This window comes from Diceros bicornis, chromosome 11, assembly GCF_020826845.1.
Source record: "Diceros bicornis minor isolate mBicDic1 chromosome 11, mDicBic1.mat.cur, whole genome shotgun sequence".
NCBI lineage: Eukaryota > Metazoa > Chordata > Mammalia > Perissodactyla > Rhinocerotidae > Diceros > Diceros bicornis.
The window spans coordinates 8,043,105-8,066,754 of record NC_080750.1 but is presented as its reverse complement, the minus strand read 5'-3'; the positions used below and the strand labels follow the sequence as shown (position 1 = coordinate 8,066,754).

The 23,650-nt window shown below is 37.1% G+C and overlaps 1 protein-coding gene and 1 pseudogene across 18 annotated transcripts in view; both read right to left on the bottom strand.

The window, feature by feature from the left end:
- The window catches only part of ANK2 (ankyrin 2), a 617,273-nt gene that overhangs the window by 154,696 nt on the left and 438,927 nt on the right, over positions 1–23,650 (bottom strand). For all 18 annotated transcript variants that reach the window (XM_058549938.1, XM_058549940.1, XM_058549939.1 and 15 more), the window contains 2 exons: positions 15,205–15,303; positions 12,920–13,018 (listed from right to left, as the gene is read on the bottom strand). In XM_058549938.1, coding sequence (XP_058405921.1) covers positions 12,920–13,018; positions 15,205–15,303 — 198 coding nt within the window. The remainder of the gene's footprint in view (positions 1–12,919; positions 13,019–15,204; positions 15,304–23,650) is intronic.
- Positions 21,113–22,622, bottom strand: LOC131411594 (RNA-binding protein 42-like; annotated as a pseudogene).

Below are 23,650 nucleotides of genomic sequence, written 5' to 3'. Positions count from 1 at the left end.
ATGCAGGAGAATCTCTTAATCCAATCAGATCATTAATATTTTTTTTTTTTTTTGGTGAGGAAGATTGGCCCCGAGCTAACATCTGTGCCAATCTTCCTCTATTTTGTATGTGGGTTGCCACCACAGCATGGTTTTGATAAGTGGTGTGTAGATCCACGCCTGGGATCCGCACCTGCGAACCCCAGGCTGCTGAAGTGGAGTGTGCAAACTTAACCACTGCACCACCAGGCTGGCCCCAAATAAATGTTTTTTGATGAATTGTTGGTTGACATGAGTTTCAATTTCTGAAAATGCAAAATTTTAAAAGGCTGCTGTTTGCAAATGAAAAGATATGCACTTTCACAATATGATTTTGCGACCTTTTAAAATCATCAAAAAATGTTTTCCAGTGATTTGAAAAGAACAGAAAATATAGTTGGAGTCAGTCATGCAGGCAGACTCTGATGAAGCTCTAACCTGTGATTCACAAATCTAATTTCATATAGCAAATTTAAAGTCCTAATCTACCATTTTTAGATATGAAACACTACTTTTAGTATTAACTTTTTGAGAGAATAATTCATTCTTTTTTTAGACTGAAGAAAATCTTAGCCAAATACCATGAAAGGACAATTCTATGATGCATGGATAGAATTACGCAGGCAGTAGGCTCTTAACAAATCAGTGAATGTAAAAATATTTTAAAAATTGATTCATATTTTCTTTTGGATTGTCTATTTAAATAACCATATCTTCTGTATAAAACAACATTTTTGTCTTTTCCTTTTCCATTCATATACTTATTTTATTGCATTGGCTAGGGTTTGAATGCAAGGTTGAATAGTATCACTAATAAGAATCCTTTCCTTGTTACTGGCTTTAATGAGAATACTCCTAGTATTTTACCATTTAGACTGATGTTTACAGTGGGTTTTGGTATATTTCCTCTGGAAGCAGCCTGATATTCCTAGTTGGGTAATTTTTTAAAGTTTTAAATGTAATCTATTAATTTAAATACATATTAAATACATCACAAAATAATATTAAAATATTGGATACAAAAATATGTGTAGTGGAGGACTAAAATGACCCATAAAATACCACAAAACAGTTTGAAAAGAGGTAAATATATGCCCAAATAATAGATGTAGCATGTAACTTTATATTTAAAGAAAACCAACCCACATCGATCAAGAACACTGGATGTTTTTTAATCAGCAATTTAAAGTTGTTTCTCCATACCTTCAACTTGTGACTTTAGCTTCATTGATATCTTGTTCTAAATAAGGTACACTAATGCTATATTTTGGTCACTTCAAAAATCTTTTTACTCTTGTACCATAAGCAAATGTAAGCAATACTTTTTAGGTTTATGATATTTTATTTAGAATTTTCCACAATTGGAATTACGCTATGAAAGCAATTTTCAAAAATAATATTTGGTTAAAACCACATTTTGTTACTTGTACTTCAATTTTCACCATCCAGAATGTAGGTATCTAAGATGAGAATTCTCATTATTTTATCCATTAGCCCGAAGTTGCAAGTGTCTCTAGGCGATCAATGTCTATACTCTAAAAGTCCTGACTACTGAATTACTTACACTATTAGATTACTATTGCATCGGTGTTGAGGATAATGCAATTTCATGCACCCCAACTGACAGTGTTCCAAGCAGCATGTGAAAAAAGCCAGTCATATGAACTACAGATTTCACTTTTAGTAGCAACCTCTTAACCTACATCAATGAACTGACTTTCTTACGTTCTTCACTGTGCTGAGAACAGGCAGCAGTGGGTACGCAGAATGGCTGCTCTTGCACAAATGCACTATCGCTGAATCTGGTGATAACGCCAGCCAACAGTCATTGAGTTCTTACACCAGGCATGGTTCTAAGTGCTGTACATGGATTAACTAAGTTAATTCTCACAACAACTTCTATGAGGGAGGTACTATTACTATGATGTTCCTTCTATAGATGAAGACATTGAAGCATGATTACATGCGTAGAAAGTAGAAGAGTTTGACATTCTAGCTTCAGAATTTGTATTCTTAGCCACTTCACTATGCTGCCTACCTATGCAATGTCAAAAGGGATCATTGGCAATTTTAATGTCTTAAACACTTCTATTCTCTTTCAAGGATTTAAGAGTAGAAATAATCAGAAGATTTCAGCTATAACACATGAATAGTTAGCTATAGTTAACAGTGTAATGTATTTGCATACAAATTTATATTTACCATGTTCTGTCAATTACTGGGCACTGCAAATATTCCAAACTAAGATAGGAAATGCATACTAAAGATATTAGTTAGAATAGCACTTAAAAAAGAATCATAAGAAATTGCACCAAATGTGAAAGTCTAAAATAATTTGTCATAATGTAGATGCTAATTTTCATATTTCAATAGAGTTATGTAATTAATCAATGTTTGGGGTATAAACAAAATCACTTTGAGTCCATGAGTAGTAATCTAAACTCTCAGTTTCCTTTCTACAACATGGAGGAGGCAATGACTGATTTCTGTGCAAATAATGTAGCAAGGAGTACTGAAATATTCTCAATAAACTCCCTTGTCCTTTTCAGAGTTTTAGACATACAAATCCAGAAAACTCTATTAAGGAACAATAAAAATGTAATTGCTTATGAAACATCATAATGTTGTATAAAGAGAATTTAACTGCACAGAAAGGAACTAGAAAAATGATTACTTCTGAAGAAGTGCATGGTAGCTGGGAAGGGGGAAATTATATTTTTTGTTACATAAACTTTTGCATTGTTTTGATTATTTAAAATAAGAATATATTCATGTATTGCTTGTGAAGTTAAGACAGACAGGTAGATAGATAGATAGATAGATAGATAGATAGATAGATAGATAGACACTCAAATCATGTGGAGTATTTAATCAGATATCACAAGACAGGGGTCACCAATAGGACTTTGGCCACTTGACTCTGTGGACTTCAGACTCCTATAGTAAATGCTATAGACATGATGTCTCTGATATTCACTTCTGGTTCTAAACTACAATAATTTAGTGAAGAGCATAGTATGAGGAGAATGCAAGAGAGTCACATCCCCAAAATAAAGCAAAATAGTTAACAGTTCATCCATGGGAGACTTACACTCAAAATAGTTAAAATACTGTCCACATCCTATTTCCTCTACAACTTTTTGTTAAAACACAAAGCACAATGCTAATTTAGAAGGTCAAAAGCTTTTCAAATAACTTCAGAAAATAGGAAGAACATAAAGTGTCCATATAAAATGATGTAGTACATAGAACCTTGTTCCAAATGCAAAGCTGTTTGATTATTAGTCAATGACACATTAGAATAAAGAAGGGAAAGAAAGGCCACCTGTAAAGTTTTTGAAGCGGGTCCAATTGTCAAATGCTAGTGAGTTTATTTGTCATAAGCTCCAAAACATGGTGTGCACCTTGATACAAGAATCTTTTCCTAGTCAGGCCGATCAAAATAGTGTACGAATAGAAGGTGCAAATTCTGATCTGTTTAAAAGGGCCTGATATAGTTGTACATTTTGGTTCTCTCCTGGCCTCTCTTTTTCATCCATTAAGTTCCCAGGTTTCTTTCAGTGGTCTTCACACTGCTCTCCTCTCCTTCTTTCTGATATTCTTCACTTGTGAATGAAAACTTAGATCGTCTTGTTCCTAAGAATAAATAAATCTAATAAACAGGGAGGGAAAGTAACTCAGGAACTAAGGAATCAATAACAACTGAACCAGTGCTTCCCATACAGATAGTAAAACAGCTTGCCCATGCCCATGCCCATGCAGCTAACAATAAAAATAATAAAAATAACAACAGCAACTAACATAGAGGGCTTGCTATGTACCAAGGATTATGCTCTTTATTTCCTTCAATCCTCACAATAATCCTAAATTTTATGTACTGTAATTACTCCTGTCTTACAGATAAGTAAACCCAGACACAGATACGGTAAGTACCATGCCCAAAGTCACAAGGCTAGTGGGTGTATGATGGAGGCGGGATTCAGGATTCTAGGTTGTCTGACTCTGGAGTCTAGCTCTCAACCCTGCTAAACTTAAGCCAGTTCAAGTTTAACTCCAATGCTTATTTCACTGGTCTTGATTGGCTCTCATTCTAATTCTTCCAGGCCTGCTATTTTTCACTCACTTTACATTAAAGACCCAGAGTCCTCTGGACCATCAATATAACTTTTTCTTTCTTTTTTTTGCCATGTGTCCCAAATTTTCTTCATCCTCTTATTTTCCTCAATATAAAATTTTTCCCATAAAAAAGGACAAAACTGTCCCATTTGCAACAACATGCATGGACCTTGAGGGTATTACATTAAGCGAAATCAGGGAGACAGAGAAAGGCAAACACCATATGATTTCACTCTTATGTGGAAGATAAACAAACACATGGATAAGGAGAATAGATTAGTGGTTACCACAGGGAAAGGGGGTGGGAGGAGGGCGAAAGGGGTAAAGGGGCACATGTGTATGGGGATAGATAAAACCTAGACTACTGGTGGTGAGCACGATGCAGTCTATACAGAAACTGATATATAATAACGTACACTTGAAATTACACAATGTTAAAAACCAATATGACTTCAATAAAATAATTTAAAAAATAAAAATTTTCCCTAAAACCTAGACCCTCTTCTGCCTCTCACAGGCTTCACTGCTTTGGCAGTCTCATTCAAGTCTAATCCTTTAATAACCACTTATGTCAGATGAGCCACAAATGTCTTCATTTCATTCCAGAATTCTCCTCTGAGCGCTTGACCTGTAGCTCGAACTTCCCATTAAAATCTCCTCTTGGATGTCTAACAAGTACTTAAAATGCAACCCATGATCTCCACCCTCCTTCTCACCAAAAACGAAAACGAAACCTTGTCCTTATCCAGTGTTCTCTATGTCAGGGGACTGCATCACCATCTCTACCGATAGTTCAGGGAGAAATCCAGAAGTCATCCTGTCACCACCCTCTTCCTCACCTCCCATATGCTGTCATTACCCAGAGCTCTGAAACAGGTCCTACATGACTCTCAGAGCAGCCCCCTTTTCTCCATCACTCAAGCCACCAGCACTCCATTGTAAGCTAACATCACCTATTATCCAGAATCGACCACTGCAATAGTTTCCAAATAGTCTGCTTTGCATCCGTCCTGGCCTCCCTCCAAGTTGTTCTCCAAACTGCACCAAGGTGACCTTCTCCAAATCCAAATCCCATCTTGTTCTACCTCCCACCTCCACCTCATATTGGGCTTAGGATAAACATCTTAAAACAAAATCCTCAGTATGGCTCACAGAGACCCGCAGGATCTGACTTCCTGTCAGGCCTCATATACACCACATTTCCCCTTCATGTTTCAGCTCCCAGATTTCTTTAGGCTCTTGCACATACTATTTCACTTTTCTGTAGCACACTTCACCTCCTCTTACCCCTATTTTCATATCAATTCCTTTCTTCAAGAGAACAGTTCACTGGAGGGCATTATGCTCAGTGAAATAAACCAGACAGAGAAAAACAAATACTGCATGGTATCACTTATATGTGAAACCAAAAAAAAAAAAAAAAAAAAAAAGCAATCGAACTCATAGAAACAGAGGGTAGAAAACTGGTTACCAGGGGCTGGGGGGGTGAGGGAAACAGGAAGAGATTGGTAAAAGGGCACAAACTTTCAGCTATAAGAATAAGGTCTGAGGATCTGATGTATAACACGGTGACTATAGTTGATAACAGTGTGTTGTACAATTGAAGATTGCTAAGAGAGTAGAACTTAAATGTTCTCACAAAAAAGAAAGCAACATGTGAGGTGATGGATGTGTTAACGCGATGGGGGGAGTCTTTTCACAATGTATACGTATATCAAATCATCACGTTGTTCACTTTAAATATCTTACAGTTTTATTTGTCAGTTATACCTCAATAAAGCTGGAAAAAATAAATTTAAAAAATAAAATATCTATGAGTTAAAAAAATGAGTTCAGTCCTCACTTCCTCAAGTCTCCCCCTCCCCTCATCACTGTATCTCTAGCAAATGTTAGAGACCACACATTGAATACCAAAGACCTTCAGAGGGAGGGAGTGAACGATTACTTCCAATAATTTTCTATAGGCAAGTTTTATTTAGTGTCATGTTTTCACATTTTTTGTTTTGTTTTGTGATCTTTGCTGCGAAGGGTCATTGTTTTAAGGTCTTCCTGAAGGTTTCACCCAGCGTCTTAGTTGTTGTGGAATGTGCAGGTTGTGCTGAGAGCTGAGGTAAGAGGCGGACTGCTACAGTACTAGTTTAACTATTTACTGCCAGAGCAGCTTATCCTCCATTTTAACTCAGAATGAGGGAAAAAAGAAGGGGGTCCTCTGTATGAAATTTGAACTCTATTTCTATTAAGAAAAACTTAGAGCTATCTTTGCCATTTTTCTCTTCTCCCTATAAGTCTCATCTTACACCAAATTTAGTTCCCTTAAAATGAAGTAATATTTATCACTTGAAGTGAAAAATAAATGGGACATCCACCAAAGATTTAGATTGGTGATGATTATGCTCTAATTCATTCAAGTTTCAGAAAAAAATGACAAGTATTCAGCCTTTCCACACCACCTGTCCCCAGATAAATGACCATAAGGACAAAATATAAGTATATTAATTCTATTTCAGAAATTGAAAAATTATTTTATTAAAAATGAAAATATTATCATGTCTTTTCAGAAATATGTATGTATGTATATATGGCAGACTAGTAATTTTAATGCTAGAATTCTACTGGGATATGAGACAATAATTCCATTCTATGCAAAATTTTGACGACATCAATTCTCATCATTTCTTCAAGCATATTGAAGAATGGAGAATTGGAGAAAGCATACTCCTCTATCTTGGAATGTTGAGGAACACAGATGTTCTTGCAAACTTGTAATCACCCAATAAACTGATTTCCAAAGTCAAAAAGACAACATAAGTCTTCTGACTTCTTTCTTATCCCTGGTCAAACGCAAGTACATGCCTTCAACTTAACTTCAGAGAATTTATGTTACAATAGTAATTTTCCCAACTAGAAAAACCAAGTACCTTATGAAGAAAGAACCATATGTATATATCTGGAGGAAAAAAAGCTGAAAACAAAACCTTTTTTTGAAATCTGTGATCACGGATCCCATTTTATACACTGTGTGTGTGTGTGTGTGTGTGTGTGTGTGTGTGTGTGACAGAACGCAATGTTCCGTTATGAGTTTTTGTTTCGAGAGCCAAGGATGGCTCTATGGCCATATGGAAGCAATTCAGTGTAATGCGCATGCTGGCCAACTGTGTAGGCTTTCTTGCTCTTCACAGCCCAATTCAAATTATTTGTGACAATGGGCGCGGGCCAATGAAGAAACAACTACTGGAAGCTACACCTGAAAAGACATTTATCCTTGCATATGGAAAGTGTATGCACCCCTAAAATTCTGGGGGTGTAATCAACGGTCATGTAATCTTGCAACTGGCATTAATGGTCATGGTCTGAAAATCTGAAAGCTAATCAAATAACATGTTTATGTTACAAAGGGGAAAGTCTTCTTTTGGAAAAAATTTCCAGGATTGAAAGAACAAAGAGTAGTGAGCAGAAAACAGGCAAAAGGAGTCAAGAAAAATAGAAGTAAATTTTCAGTAAAATATCAAGAATACCAAATCAGAGTATCTTATTTGGACGCACCATTAAAATAAGATGAAAAGAAAAAACTGTTTCTGGAGTCCTCATAAAAGGATTGAAACACAAGAAATTCCAAGAAAAAGTTAAACAGTGTAGACATAGATAAGAAAAATGAATCAAAAAAGACATCACAAACCATATTTCAGAACATATATTTCAGTCTTCCCTGTGTTAAAAATTGCATTTGGTAAAAGAACACTCTAAGAGAATGGATGGCTGATTGAAAAAGTCTCAACTATGGATAAGGCGTCACAGTCACATGAATCCCTTCATTGGTAGTTGCCTAGCTTTTGTGGAATACTTTTAGTTATTCCCACCATCTGAGCAATTATACCAGGAGAGAATGGATGGCATCTGAGCCAGGGACCCGGCTCTTGTGGAAGGTCCTGGACCTCCCTAGTGGAGGTAGAAGGTGTAGAGACAGTTTAAAGGGAAACAGTGAATTATGCTGAGGATTGTTGGAAGGAAGGTGTCCATACCAAATGGCCATGGGTTTGTGGCTCCATCGCTAATTTGTCATAAGACTTTGGTTTTCCCACATGCCTCAGTTTTCCCCATATCCAAAATGAGAATAATAATTACTGATGCACACCATGGTAGGGACAAAAGGGGATTACATAATACATGAAAATACACTTTAAAATTGAGTCTGAGTACAAGATATTACTATTGGGCTGTACTTTTGTGGCATCTGGAATCTATTCCAATCCAGACTCGGCTGGACACATACCTCTTAAAGAGTCTTGTGGGAGCTTCCAGCCCATCCTTCCTTCTTATGAAATCACATTTTTCTTTCCCTCTATAATTATCAGGGAACTCAAACATCACAGGCTCCACTGAATAAGGTAAAAGATAGAAAGCTACAGCTACCCAGTTTTACTGTCCCCATGCTCCACAATTTCACTAGCTTCTGCTACTCGGAGATATTCCCTATTCCGGGATCCGTTTTGCATTCTTTTATTGTAGTAAAATATACATAACATAAACCAGTTTGCTTTGTAAAAACAAAAAAAAAGATATTTTTAAGATAACTTTGCTTTATTACACTGGTCACTCTGATTTTAATAATTTTACTTAAGGACAATATAATAAAGACCTAAAGGAAAAATTTTCTCATATGAGGAACAAAAAGTTACATTTTTGTAGAGAAAATTAAAGAGGGGAAATTCCTCAGGGCAAATTTCTTTGGCAACAACAGCAAAATCTCTTCATGTTTTGAAGATTTTACAGAGCTATAGCGTTTATAGTTCACAAAAAATGCTAAGTGACAATATTCCACCTTAAACTTTTTGCACAGATTCTACTTCAGGAGAATCACTTACATGGACCTTAACAGGGTTTGGACCAGAAGAAAAAGGAATTTTTAAAATTATTCTCTGGGGTCTGTAGTGAAGGTAGAACTGTTACGGAAACTCTGCGAAGCAGTTTTGCCTGGAGACGAAGATTATGAGCAAGTAAGTGAAGCATCTTTGTCTCAGTTAGTCATCAATAATGACAGAGGAAATGAAGATCAAAAGAGATAAGGTACACGATGCACTGGAGACAGTGCCTGGCAGTTGGTATTATTATCTGTCCTATTATTAATATTAACATCCACTGTTAGGAATGATTGGAATACACAACAAAGCTAATTCTTAAACATGAAGAGCATACATGCATATAGTTAGCCTCCAATCACATACGTGCAAGGCATTACGCCAAATCCTAAAACTATAAAGAAGTGTAAGAAAAATTACCTGCTCCCGAGAAGTTTACCACTTTGCAAAAATTGTAGAAATACATTAAAAAAACAAACCTGAGATGGACAAATATCAACAGGCAAAAAGTGCTACCAGAATTTAAAGGAACTCATTACTCTAAGAATATTTTTAAAACTTTCTCAAAGTACAATTTCTTTGATAATATGTAATTGGAACAATTTTTTTTAAGTCATATCTCTGAGTCCAGCAGGTTTAAAGGTTATAAAAGTGACAAACAAATGCCCATACAGATAGCCGGAAAGCATCCCAGCACTACTTATGAGGACACTTTAGAGGATGTTAATACGCCTAGACAAGATTTTCTGAAAGTGTCTGTGTGTTCAACAAGCAAGCAACCATCCTCAAGGCAAACAGGATTCCTCAGATCACTCTAATTTGACTTCCAGCCCCATGATTCCATCAAAACAGCTTTCAGTGAGGTTAGGATGAGCTCTCCATGCCCTTGAATTCAGGAGACCAAAGAACCGAGCTGGAGAGCCACAGGGTGAGGGCAGCACTTAAAATCACACCCAGAACTGGCTCAGAACTGGCTCAGCTCACTGCTGAGCTCAGAAACTTGAACATTTGTTGATTGTTATCATATCAATCACATAATTCTATTTAAAATACTTAAATTGCTCCTGCTGGTGTTCTGGATTTCTTCAGGAAATAAAGACAGTGTCTACCAAAATTGGCACTGTGTCATGCGAAGGTAATCTCATAGTTTACATAGAGAGTGCCGAAAAATCCACAGATGTGTACCTATCTATAACCTATGAGACCTGTAAATGCTTACTGAAGGCTTATTCCTTGGAGCTTTTCAGAGAGTTTCCTACCTTCTTAATTCAACAATAACATTAATGGTCCATTTCCAAATAACTCAGAAGTTTTCCAAAGGCAAAGTACTATGCAGCCACCAACATTCCTCTAATATCAGACTATTCTGTACTTGCCTTGCATTATGCTCTTAGAAAGATGTAAGAGAAGGTATGACTTGAGCACAAAATTCAAAATTTATGTTGTGCATTTGGGATTCCTATGCTCTTTTTCTGGTTCTGAAAAAGAAGTTATGGTCCAACTATCAAGAGCATGGCTCCTACCCATTCACCTGAGTCCACCACTGTCACATAAGAAATCTGTATCTTAAACAAGACAGGACCGATGAGAATCACATATGGAGAACTCACACCTGCCCTCGACAGCCCTTAAAACCAGGCCTTTGGAATTTACTCACACGTAGGAGCAAAATAGTTAACCTGTTTTATATAAATTCCTGTATTTAATCCCAATCATTAAATTATAAAACATTCTAAGTAATAATAATTTTTGTTCATTGGTAATGATGGTTACCTAAATTCAATATAGCAAATAATTTCATAGGACTTATCAAATGACTTAGGCATTTAGAAAAACATCGTACGTTTTAATTATTAATTTTTATCACTCTAAAAATTGCTTGCAATATAAAAATCAGTTCAAAGCTACTTGTCAGGATTTCCTACAACATAAATCTTAAATTGAGCTAATTGAATATAGTAAAAATAAAGATTATTTTAATCTCTTACTGATAATATAAACCTTCCTTTAAGATCTGTTACAATCTGGCGTGATTATGAATATAAAGAACAGGCTCATTGACTCTGAAAGCAAATCACTGATTAAATTGTTTTAGCTTGCTCTCCTTGAAAAGTCTCCAAAGCCTGTAAATTTCCAACACTCACGTGTAATAACCAATATAACTTTTATGAAATCACTGTGTTCAACTAGCCAGTTGAAAAGAGTAACCAAGTTCAAGATATTAACAGTACCAACGTATGGGTGAACGTCCCATCAAAAGCAAACTCCTATGGGATTGAACTTGACCAGGCTTTCATCACAAGCTATTGGCTCAGGCATGTAGTTGAAACTATATTTAGTGACTCTTATTGCAACATTCTTATGCCCAGTTTTCTCTTACATTCTCCAAAGCAGCGGTTCTCAAAGTGTGGTCCCTGGACCAGCAGTAACAGCATTATCTGAGAACTTGTGAGAAACGAAAATTCTCAGGTCCCACCCCAGAACTAAAACAGAAATTCTGGGGTGGGGCCCAGAAGCATGTGTTTCAACAAGCCCTGCAGGCGACTACAATGCAAGCTAAAGTTTGAGAACCTCTGCTATGAAGCAAAAAGATGTTCTCGTGCTATAAAGAAAAGTTTTTATCCCTTACTTTGAGGCAGTAGATTTTGTAGAGTCCTGTGTCTCTAAGCCCGAGATGCCAACATACTTTATAGAATATATAGGAGTTCTTTACAGATGGTACCAATATTTTAAAAAATTTCATTTAATAAAGATTATAGAATATGGCATATTCTCAATAAATGTTAAAATATTGATATGTATTTAACTAAAAATTTGGGTTGTAAGGGGAAAATGTGGTTATTTAAAACAGTATGATATTACAGAGATAAAAATGGATAATGTCTTCTCTGTTATAATTTCAGCAGATTATTCCCTATAATCAAAGTCAAAGAAAATAGGGCTGATTCTAGGTTTGGCCCTTAAGCATTTTATGGATCCAGAACTCGGAACTTGTGCCATTTACACAACTAAAGCTATGTCTACATGACGAATGAATGAACAATATAGGTAATAGATATTCCTATACAAAAGCCTTCAAAGACAAGCTGGTGAGGTTATCCCAAAGAATGTATGGAGAAGAGCTGGTTTATTTTGCCAATAGCCCCCATGGTACGGCCTGTGTTATGAGAAAAACCAAAAACCTTAAAAAATGGAGAAAAGAAAGGGATTTGATTATAAAGATAGGAACCTCAATTTCTACACAAATGCATAATAGATACCAAGAGTAAAGCTTTGGGCAAAGCAATATTTTCTATCCCTTTCCACCAGAAAAAAGTAGGGATCAAGTTTACGGTATGACATATTTTGATTATTCTCTTAAAATTTTTCTTAATTTCATTTTAAGAACATCCATTTCCTGTCTTATATAATTGTTATTATATGCATCATAAGGCTGTGGGTCTCGAATTTTCCTGTTTCCCTTTGGAGTTTTGTAAGGCCCACATTTGGAGTGTGAAGTAACCAAAGTAGTGTGATTCCCACTTTATAGCAGATTTCCCACTGGAATGCTAATCTTTCGAGAATTTTTAAAATTTAAGGAGAGAAAATCCTTTTATAGAGCAACACAGAACTTGCATGAATAATTCATATTTCACAGATGTCACTGTCATTCTGGAAAAAAACACTTTATATTCTTTTTTAATGCACTTAAAGACAATGATAGACTTGCACTTGTCAAATTTTTAGTTATATTAAGAGGGAGATCATGATACATCAAAAAAATAAGAAATGTCATAGCATGAGTTAATAAAATAATTTGGCTGAAATAAATAACAGAAGTATTTATAGTAAATTTATCTACCCAACAGCTGGCTAAACCCATTAAAACAACTTCAGAAAGCTGTTCTAGTTGAAGTTCATTTACATTAGAGAAAATCCGAGTGTAATACCTGAGACTGTGCATTAATATTGGCTCCTTCCTTAACAAGAACTTTGACAACTTCTGCTTGTCCAGCCAAAGATGCAATGTGAAGAGCAGTATTTCCCTTCTGTTTTGGAGAAACAAAATAGAAAATGTTAGCTTTCCAAATTTTGTAGAAATCAAAATGTACAGGCATTTTCAATTTTTGCTGATTATTTCAAGTGGTTACAACTTCTCACTCTATCAAGATAGCAGCCCACCCTGGGAAGAGAGAATTTTTTACCATCAAAACGTTGACCATCCCATACAGTGTCTTTCTTTTCTATCCTTCACAATTCCGCTGTAGTGTTAAGAACATGCAAAGACTGTCCTTATTGAATCAAATAATTTGGGATGTGTGTGCATGTATGCATATGTGTGTGTGACAATATCACCACTCAAGCGATTTAATCAACAACTAAAGAGTCCTACCCCAAGGTAAAGTTAATTAAAAAAAAAAAAATTGTTTACTGAACCACTGAGTTTATATGACCTTGCAGAGAAACCTAGGAATTTTAAGTGGTAGAGAAACTGACTTAACTCACAGTTGTATTTCCAGCCACTAGAGCACATGGTTGTTCAAAATATTCTGAGAATAAAATAATACATTTTACATGAACTACAATATTATCAATGATTTCTACCATATGCTACATCAAAATTTACCATCTACAGTACCAAACTCAAATGAAAAACAGTTTAAACCTTTCACGAAAAGAAAATATAGGCTAAGAGATTAAAATATAGGTTGATGATGTGATTAAAATCAATAACAAAAAGAAAAAATGAAAAGCAGAAATCTGTAGATTCAAGGCCATAAATTGTGGACACTATTCTCTTTGTTCTCTTTTTGTCACCAACTCACTGTGGGGCCTTCAGCCACTCACATTCTATTTTGAGGGCTCAGGTGCCTCCTCTTTAAATGAGGAGCTTTAAAATGAGATTTTTTCTGGATCTAAAATTCTACAATTTATGATTAAAAGTGAACCTACATTTTAAAATATCAATAGAGTTTAAAGGAAAGGTAAAAAGAAAACAAACACTTAAGCCAAAAAGTGGTTGGTTTAATGAATATATTATATTAATATGGGCAACTCAGGGGAAGCAAATAATTTGATACACATTCAAACTGATATTCTTTAAATATTGGTTTAACATTTATTTGATGTGACCAAGAGAAATGTTAATAAAAATGTTCATTCTCTCTTTAGGTTCAAAGTATTTATTGCATATAGTGAGCTTATATTTTAACTGTTTTGGAATTGCCCGAGAGTTTTTTGTTTGTTTGCTTGTTTTTCTTTTTAAATTTCCACTAGAATTGCTGTCTACTATACTAAACTGTGAGCAGAGCCAGTCTACATTTTGGCAATTATGAAGGAGGTGTTGGAAATCCAAGTTAACCGGCCATATTCCTACTGTATTCCAGCACTTTGTCTTTCCTGATGAGACTCAAGCCCCAGCTGGAGGCTCAAGTGCTGGCCTCCTCACTCTGCATCTCCCACAACCATATTACCACACTCAGCCCTGGTCAGCAGGCGTGATTCTGATTGGATACTGTTTTTTTTCTTCAAATTAAAATTTTACCTTCTAAAGACAGATACTTGGCACCATTGATGACATTTTTTAAAATATCTGTTGTTTCTGAAATGACTCCCCAAAGACAAGATTCAAATACATTTTAGCAAAAGAATTACCAACAAGGAAGCAACAGTTTCTAGTATACTGAGTATCATGTACATTTCTTTAAAAACGAGTCCAATTTCCTTACAAACACATTATGGTGACAAAATCTAATTTTACCGTAATTCAATCCATGATTTAAAAATCTCTTTTCCATTAGAGTACAAAGGATTCTGTATATTCTCTTGCCAAGTTATATGAATATATTAAAAGATATAATAATTTAATTAAAGCATCAAAATTACTTGTCATTTCCATTGAGAAGTTTACTACATTAATTTATTTTTTAAAATGAATTAACCTTAGGAAAACAGGTGCTATTGTCTACAGAGAATTATATTAATCTAGTATCTATACGAATTAAAGGAGAAAAGACAAAATATTATGAAGAATTCTTCAGTCTCATATCTGATAAGTCCCTAAATGAAGAAACTCAAACTCTAAAAAGTTTAACGGAAAGGGTTTCAATTTCAGTTCTGCATTGTTGAAAATCTTGGTGTTCCAGGAAACCTCTAAAATGTATAATCAGGGAAAAGAAGCTTTAAATCATGTCCTCTTTTCCAAGGAAAAAAATTCTCCCGGCATGAACATTACCTTAGTGGCAGAATCCACAGAGGACCCTCTTCCCAGCAGCTCCTGCACCAGCCCCACGTGGCCCTCCTTGGCAGCCAGGTGGAGAGCGTTGAGTCCATTCTGAGAAGAGAAGCAAACAAGGCTCAGAAGTGGAGGAATGATGAGGGAGAGAGTTGCTGATCTTATGCTAGTATATATAACCCAGAGAATAGACAGACTCTGATCTCCTCATTGTTCTCTTTTTCTATTAGCTCGACGCTATTAAGTTCAGAGAGACTAATTTCCAGTGTTTTCGATTCAGAGAGGCAAAGAGGTAAATATTCATTAGAAATGTGGATTTGGTAACTTCATTTCAATAAACTTTTTTTTTAACTAAGAAATATCTAAATACCTTTCCAAGGAGAAAAGAAAAACCAGAGCAACTCTATCATTTATTGTGCCAGCCAGAAATAAAATTCTGTCCAGTTTCTAGAACCCACAGAGCTTTAAAGAAATTTTCTTACTTTTTAACAAGCAGGGGAGAAATGTCCTTTCCATAAAAATTGATTAAAAAGCCATAGGATAATTTCTAAGACAACACAACTTTGCAATATAACACTGTACTTAGAAGACATTTAGTACTACCACACTAGTTTGTCTTGAGGGTTTTTTTCAAAAATTTAAAATGTATCTTATAATCTCTGATAGTACTATAATATCTGGTTCCCATCTATCTTAATTCCTGAGAAGTTAATTACTCACCATAGCATTGAAAACTCTCACTGAAAATTTCACTAAATATGAGATCTACATATATTATACTGACATAAAGTTTGAAAGTAGATCTTGTCATACATAATAAGGAGAATCGAGTACAAATGCAAGTTGCTATACGGCAAGTTTCCTGTTTGTGGTCATTGAACATCTTATACTTAATGATTTTCTTCTGCAAAGTGTTCAGGCTTTTATATTTGATTCAAAAATATAGTAATATTTGGTTTTTCTCTTTGTAAAACATAGTCCTGGTTTCTCATCAACATTTAACTTTGAGTAGCTGATATAGCTGCATTATCAATACGTGCCTATCATGGTTTCTATATATTTACTGGCACAAAATAATAAGAATTAAAGCACTTTTGAAATTTATCATTATAGTTCTAGAAAATTTAACAAATGAATCAACAATATAGCAAAAACTTGAAAAAGATGCAGTTTTATGACCCCTGGGTTCTACCAGTATGCAAATGATGTTAACTGTGTTACCTATACACAAATGATTCAACAAATAAAAATTATTTTTCACTCCATTCACCAGACCAAGGAAAGCATTACATTTTAAAGTTGTTTTCTGAGCTAATTATTCAACACCCAGGCTCTTTGGTAACAGGAAGCACTTAATTTAAATAGATGTAATCTACTTCACAAACAGTAAACTCATTCTCACAGACACGGAAGAGAAAACAATATGGCCACAGGGCAGGAATTTTTAAGGAGATAATTAAGCCTGATAATATTTAAGAGCCTTTAACTTCACCGATAGCTTTTTATTCTATATATTCTTCAGCATGACTTTTTATTGGTTTTCCTAAGTTGTTTAGAGGAAGAAATCTTTTACTCTGTATCATGAGCCATTACATAAATGTTTTTGGAGAGTGGATCCATTATTTCAGTCAGTAAGAATCAAAGGTTCCAATCATTGGGAGTTGTCTAAACATATTTAAAGAATTTTACATCTTAAGACATTTATTTAAGAAGTTACCTTTCCTTTTCCTCAGTTCTTACTTCTGCCTTCATCTGAGGTTTCAGAACCTGAGAGTTTGAAGGACATGTAAGACTGTCCAGTCCAGTGATTTACCTGGCACTTAGCCCGAGTCCTAAGACAGAGGATCTACTCAATAAATACTGTTGGATGAATGAATGAATTTAAAGAGAGCTAGAGGGAATATTTTGGTAACGATTACATTTGTAAATAATCAAAACTATTTAATATATTTAAAAAAAAAAAAAAGATTGAGTAGCCCCTTCTTTATAAGCTTTCTATATATCAGGATTTTTGTCCAAATGGGAATAGAGATAGCTGGTTTGGAGATATTTTTTCCAGGTGCATGAGGCCTGTCCATGGAATGACTGGACTTATTCTGCCCAGGAATTGTTATCTTCTTTCTAAAATCTGATGCCATATAATTCAGTAAGTTCTAACTTGAGCGGCAAACAGTTGGCTTGGTCAAATAACAGAATCTCTCCATGTATGAATTTCTGTGTTGACCCATTCTTTATGAAGTTCCTCTCCAAGACTGGAAGAATGGGGAATCATTTTATTTGCTCTTCTGCAATTCTATCTCTTTCAATTTTAAAAAAAGTTCCTTTTTGGTGACTTTTATACCCCATTAGAATTTTCCCATTAGATCTTTTACTTTTTAGAAATTCTTTTATCTGATGTCAATGTTTATTTAACTTTAAAAAAAAAAAATTTAACCTGTAAATTGAAATCACCTGCTGAGGGAACAGGGAGGATTTCCCACCTTAAGTTCTCCCAAGCCCTTTAACCACCCCAAACAGATCACATCTTCCTGGACTAAGCCCATGGCTTCTCAGCTGCAATTAGTTGAAGGAGGAGGAGGAAAAGGAAGAGAAGAGAGCATCGCCTCAATATTTGCCAGTGATTTCTCTTCTAGTTCCTTAATTTACTATTTCCCAGGATCATGTCTCCCTGTCCTGTCATGGAAATATTTCACTATGCAAATCAGCAAATAATATGTATCAGGGCTTTTTTGCCCACCCCCCAACCCCAGCCAGTTGTTAAACATTTACAAGCAATATTAAAAATTCTGTAATTTGGGCAGCATGTGGGATAAATCTACAGGGAATCTTGTCACATTTTTAATAAAGAATCAAGCATTATTAACTAACCATCAATCCTTTATTGCTTAAAATGAATGCTCTAGTCTAGTTTGAAAATCATCACAACAATACCATTCTGAATGTAACTTTCTATGAATTTAAAATAGAAGGTTTGAGAATGAAGATGTTGAAACATGTGTAAATTTTCTTCGATTCCACGAGTGACCAACTCTCTGAGGTTTAGAGGATTTACAATACTCTTCTCAGTCTCCCTCTGGGAGACAGTTCTCCTTTCATGCTTCACCATCAGCTCTGCTGAAAGCTTGAACTTGCTGTAGACCAGACTGCTGGAACACTAGACTTCAGATTTTCGTATTTCAACAAATACTGACAAAAACTTTTTAAAAAATTAACAAAGGTGACAAGACAGTATCTCAAATAGAATAAACCTCACACAATATAAAAACTTACAAAATTCAGATATATACTTAAATTAAACAATTTCAGGAGAAGGTATCCTAAGGAGGACTCCAATGCCAAACTATCTTAGTTTACTCCGTAGAGTTTTCTTTTCATGAATTCAATGTAGCCAACCTCATTTTCACCCAGAAAAAGAACCCATTTAAATTTATAGAACAGTATAGAACATTTTCTCAATAATTGGCTAGCTTTCTTCTCAATTAATTACAAGGCTAAGTTAGAAGAATTTTGTAAGGAAAACGTATCCTTTTGGGGAGCACAAAGTTCCTACTACAAATCACTGCAATATAGTTGCATTTTCTTGAAAAAAATCATCAAAAATATGATTAAAATTTTCTATATGAGGGAATAGTTCAGAAATCAAACTGCATACAATATATAAATGGAATTCAGCATACACGTCTCCAAGATTTCTGTAATAGTAATACTACTGAAATTAGAGAAGCTATAAAGACACGGATGGTGAGTGAAATTCTAGTTATAAATGCTGTAAATCCTTAATCTGCCTTCTTTTAAAATGCAATGAAATTGGGACTGCTCTCATATTATTGAATTTGTGTTCTTTAGCTGTAGGAAATAGCAGACAAGCAACTTTCTTTACACTAACGTTTTGGTGTTGGAATTTCTAGCCAAAACAGATTTAATTAACAACTGAATATGTTGGCTAATTGTTATCAGAAAAAGCAACTCAGCATCAACTGTACTTAAAACAAAAATGTTTTATTTTGTGAATATGAGCTAATATACAAATTAATCATGTTTAAAATGGAAAGTGATAAATAATCCCATTCAATAGTACAACTAAGCTAACTCCTTGAGAATATATTTTGTAGTTAACCCATTTGGGTGAGTCCCTCAGGTCATGTTTCTAAAAATCAAACATCCCACAGGAGCCACACTAACACTCTTTAGCTTACCGTAGTCAATTAGTAATACTGGCCCCCATTTCAAAGGATGTTTTGTTGTTGTTAGGTACTTTTCACTTTGTCTGGTGAGAGAGTGGGAAGGAGGTAGACGTAAAGAACTGGTCAGACCTTTTATTTCTGGGTGCAAACACAGGGCAGGTTCTAGTAGCTTCCCAGTAGTACCTCCCACACATATGGTGTTTGAGGCACAAAGGTCCTTTTCATATCAAAATATAAAATAGTGTCAGTTTCTGCATTTATTAGAACACTCATCATGAGCTTACCACGTTCTGCCCAAAGAGTCTTCAGAGACAATCCATATAAAATGGAAACATTAACTATTCATTCTCTCTGATTAATATCAGGGTAGATATTCAGTTAGATTACCAGAAAGCCATGTACCTGGAGCATGTTATCTCTATTCCCTACAGAAATGGCTTCACTGAATTATGAAATATTACTACACATTTGGTTTTGACATCAGGTAGAAATAAGAAATGTCCACATGAGCAATATTTATGTCCTTGTGTCTATCTTATATGGGTTCTCTTGATTAACTATTGTTGAGTTTAATAAGACGAAAACATTTAGTAACACGAAAAGTCTCTATGCTTCTTTTTACTAACTTTTAATTTAGGAAAATTGCACAATTCAATGTGCTTGTCTTTTTCATAGTTTCCAGGAAACACAGAATAAATTCAGTATCTATGGGAAGCAAGTAACATGACTCCTCTATTCCTCTCTTCTTTTTGCTTGGTTTTGCTTTTATCTTGTTTAGTTTCATTTTTAACGATGTCAGAATCACAGGGCATCTGAGTGTGTATATGTATGTGTTGTGCCACCAATACTTTATTGCAAAAATTCTTTAGTCCTTTTGTATCTCAAAACAGCACTATGCCACGTGCTATTCTCACTTAGTTTGATGTATTCCCTACCTCAAAGGATTTACAGACAACAATTATACTTTGATTAACATGGCTGCTGATTCTAATGAGCTATTCAGTGACTCAACCAACTAACCAACACTGGAAAAAACTTAGAAGAACATTTAAAATGATTTAAAAACTAAAAACAAAATTTTAAGAGGAAAATCTAAGAATTAATTAAACCTGAAAAATAGTAGGCTAAGCAGTGAATTCATATCCTCAGTATGCTTGGAAATAAAAGCCATTGGCGTTATTGTCACTGAGTTAGAGAAGATTGGAAATCTTTCCTAAAATTTTATGGTCGTTAAAGGTTAAATGTTTCTCATTTGTATGCGATTGACTGAATGTAGCTTTTTTTCTCTTTTTCCTTCTTTTCTTTTTCTTTCTTCCCTTCTTTTTAGCTTGCTCCTTCTTTTTAATACAGTGTGGTCAACTGCAGGAATAATAACGTGGTGTTGGGAATAGGCAATGCAGTCTGGTCTTTGCTCCGCCACTAACCAGACATGTGGAGTCGGCCAAATCAATTAACCTCTGTGTCTTCTAACGGTCTTACATGTAAATAATAATGATGACAATGGAAAGTGATGATGACCATGATAAACAAACATTCATGAGCACCAGTTATGTGCTAATCACTGCTTTAGCCTTTTTTTTTTTTTTTTTAAATCAACGGAAATTTATTGAAACTGGTTTTGGGGAGGATGAGTGGGTGGACAGTTGGGGGTTTTTCAAAGAGAACTGTGGGGAGGAGCCAGCGTCCAGGCAGGAAGGAGCGGGTGCCAGGCCGCAGACCCCACCTCAGGCCCAACGTCCTCTCCCGCGGCTTCTCGCGCAGCACGTCCGGTGCCGGTCCTTCCACGAGCTCGTGCGCAGCTTGACGCAGCGCGAGCCCACTTCCTTCCCGTTCGTCTCACCCGTGGAGCGCACGTAGTCTCTGGGGTCCTTAAAGCTGATGAAGCCATAGCCCCTGGTCTTGCCTGCGCTTGTCCCGGATCCCTTTAGCCTTAAGGAAGGACGGGAAGTGGCTGAAGGCGCGTGCCAAGATGCCATAGTTCACCTCGTTGCCCAGATGCCCACAGAAGATCCAGAAGTCACCTGCATCCCACTCCAGCAGGCTGGGGTCCTCCCAGCCGCCCCCAGCCGCCGTGCGAATGCAGCGTTTCCATTTCTCTGGCCTTCCTTTCTTCTTGTCCTCGCCGGCTCTGGGACCTCGAGAGCCGTGAGCCACGGCGAGGGGGCCAGGACCGCGGACGCAGGGACGCGCGCTCAGGCATGCGCAGCGGGGGCAGCAGGCCTCGCGCGCTGCTTCCGGCGGGAGGCGCGGCCTGGGCAGCGGTGGGCTGCGCCCAAGGACAGCTGGGCCAGTGGGGGCGTCTCCTGCCCCCACAGCCGCCGGCGCGCTAGCCTTCTGCAGCCCGGCTGCTGCCGCCACCACCGCCTCTTCCTTCTCTTCCAGGCCCAACGCCAGGCCTAGGCCCAGCTCTCGGGGTGTGACTGGCTCTTCCCGGGGAGGCCTCAGAGCAGCCATGGAGCCCAGGGGGGACCCCAGGCCCAAGCCATCGGTGTCAGCAATGTAGACGATCCAGGGTCCCAGGCAGAGGGGGACCCAGGAGGGCCTGGTGAGGGGGCTGCCTGCTGCAGAGGAAAGGGCCGAATCTGCTCTCTGTAGCCCGTGAGGGAGGAAGGCTAAACACAGGATTGGGGTTTTCTGGGGGGGCCACAGCTGTTCGCCACAGGAACATGGCTTACGGATCCTCTGCACCGTCCAGGCGACTCCGATCACCAGGGCCAAAGCCAACTGGGCCCACAAAAGGAGGGCCACCCACCATGAGAAGAACCAGTGTGGCTGCAGCGTTTGCCAGGCTTCCAGAGCCTGTTGCACCTGCTGGTATGTGTTGGTCGCAATAATTGGGCGGATCACAGGAGCGGCTGGGACGTGCATCGCCTCTACCATGGGGACCAGCAGACCGTGGGGACCACAGGCACAGCAGTTCAGATTCTGGTTACCGGAGCCCCCAGAACTTCCTGCTTAAACGGGGCCATCTGCGCCTCCATCTCCGTCAAGCGTTCCTCGCCGCTCTTGCCGGGGATGCCGGTGCCGGGCTGGGGAGCACAGGTCCTTTGCACCCAGGAGTCCCGGGGCTGGTCTGCAGCTGTTGTGGTCGCTGTCGCGGCATACTGACAGTCCTTGATACTGGCTTTGTGTAAGTTAATGCGGATGAAACAATATGAACTTGAGCCTTTTGAAGCAGTCAACAAATGTTCATTGAGCTCTTATTGTGAGCAAGGTATTGATTGGGCTCATAGATCTGTGAGTCCCAGGCAAGTCATCACTTTTGATTCTGCAACTTTTTAAATAATGCTATTTCTATATAATATCATTAAACTAACTAAATATACCAAGTGATTAAAAAATAAGATCTTTTATTTTTTGTGAGGAAGATCAGCCCTGAGCTAACATCCATGCTAATCCTCCTCTTTTTGCTGAGGAAGACCGGCTCTGAGCTAACATCTATTGCCAATCCTCCTCCTTTTTATCCCCACAGCCCCAGTAGATAGTTATTTGTCATAGCTGCACATCCTTCTAGTTGCCGTATGTGGGACGCGGCCTCAGCATGGCCAGAGAAGCGGTGCGTCGGTGCGCGCCCGGGATCGGAACCCCGGGCCGCCAGTAGCGGAGCACACACACTTAACCGCTAAGCCACGGGGCCGGCCCAAAAAATAAGATCTTAATGCTACTTTGAAACAACTATGTGCACGCTAATTAATCTTAAAGGGCAGAGATCTTTTTTGTTTAGCACTTCTATTACATTTTTATAAAGCAATATTATAACATCTTGTCTACAATCAGATTTTACAATAAGTGCTCTTCGCCGTTTCTCTTGCTGATTTTATGAGATATTTTGCCCACTGACTGCTTTTCTATGATTATGTAAATCTAGTAGATGAAACCCAAGGTAAAACAGATAGTCCATAAAAAGTTTTAAAGAGTCATTCAAGTATTAGTTACATTTTTGGCACATGCAGAAAAGAGAGAGAGTAGTCCATCTGGAAAAGCTGAGGGATAGAATCAAGAAGACACAGCTAAACACACATGAAGGTTAAATGCTGGCATCAAAACCCATTAAACTGTTTTGCATCTTAGTACAAATCCATAATCAATACAAACTTATCAGTTAATCAATAAGTACATGTTAGGTACCCACCAGGTGCTCAGCTCTAGGTGCTAGGTTCTAAGGGAGAAGCCAAGCACATGTGACATAGTTTGTGTCCCTAAAGAGCCCCCAAAATATTTATTATTAAACAACTGAAAATCACCTCAGCCCTAGCTTATAT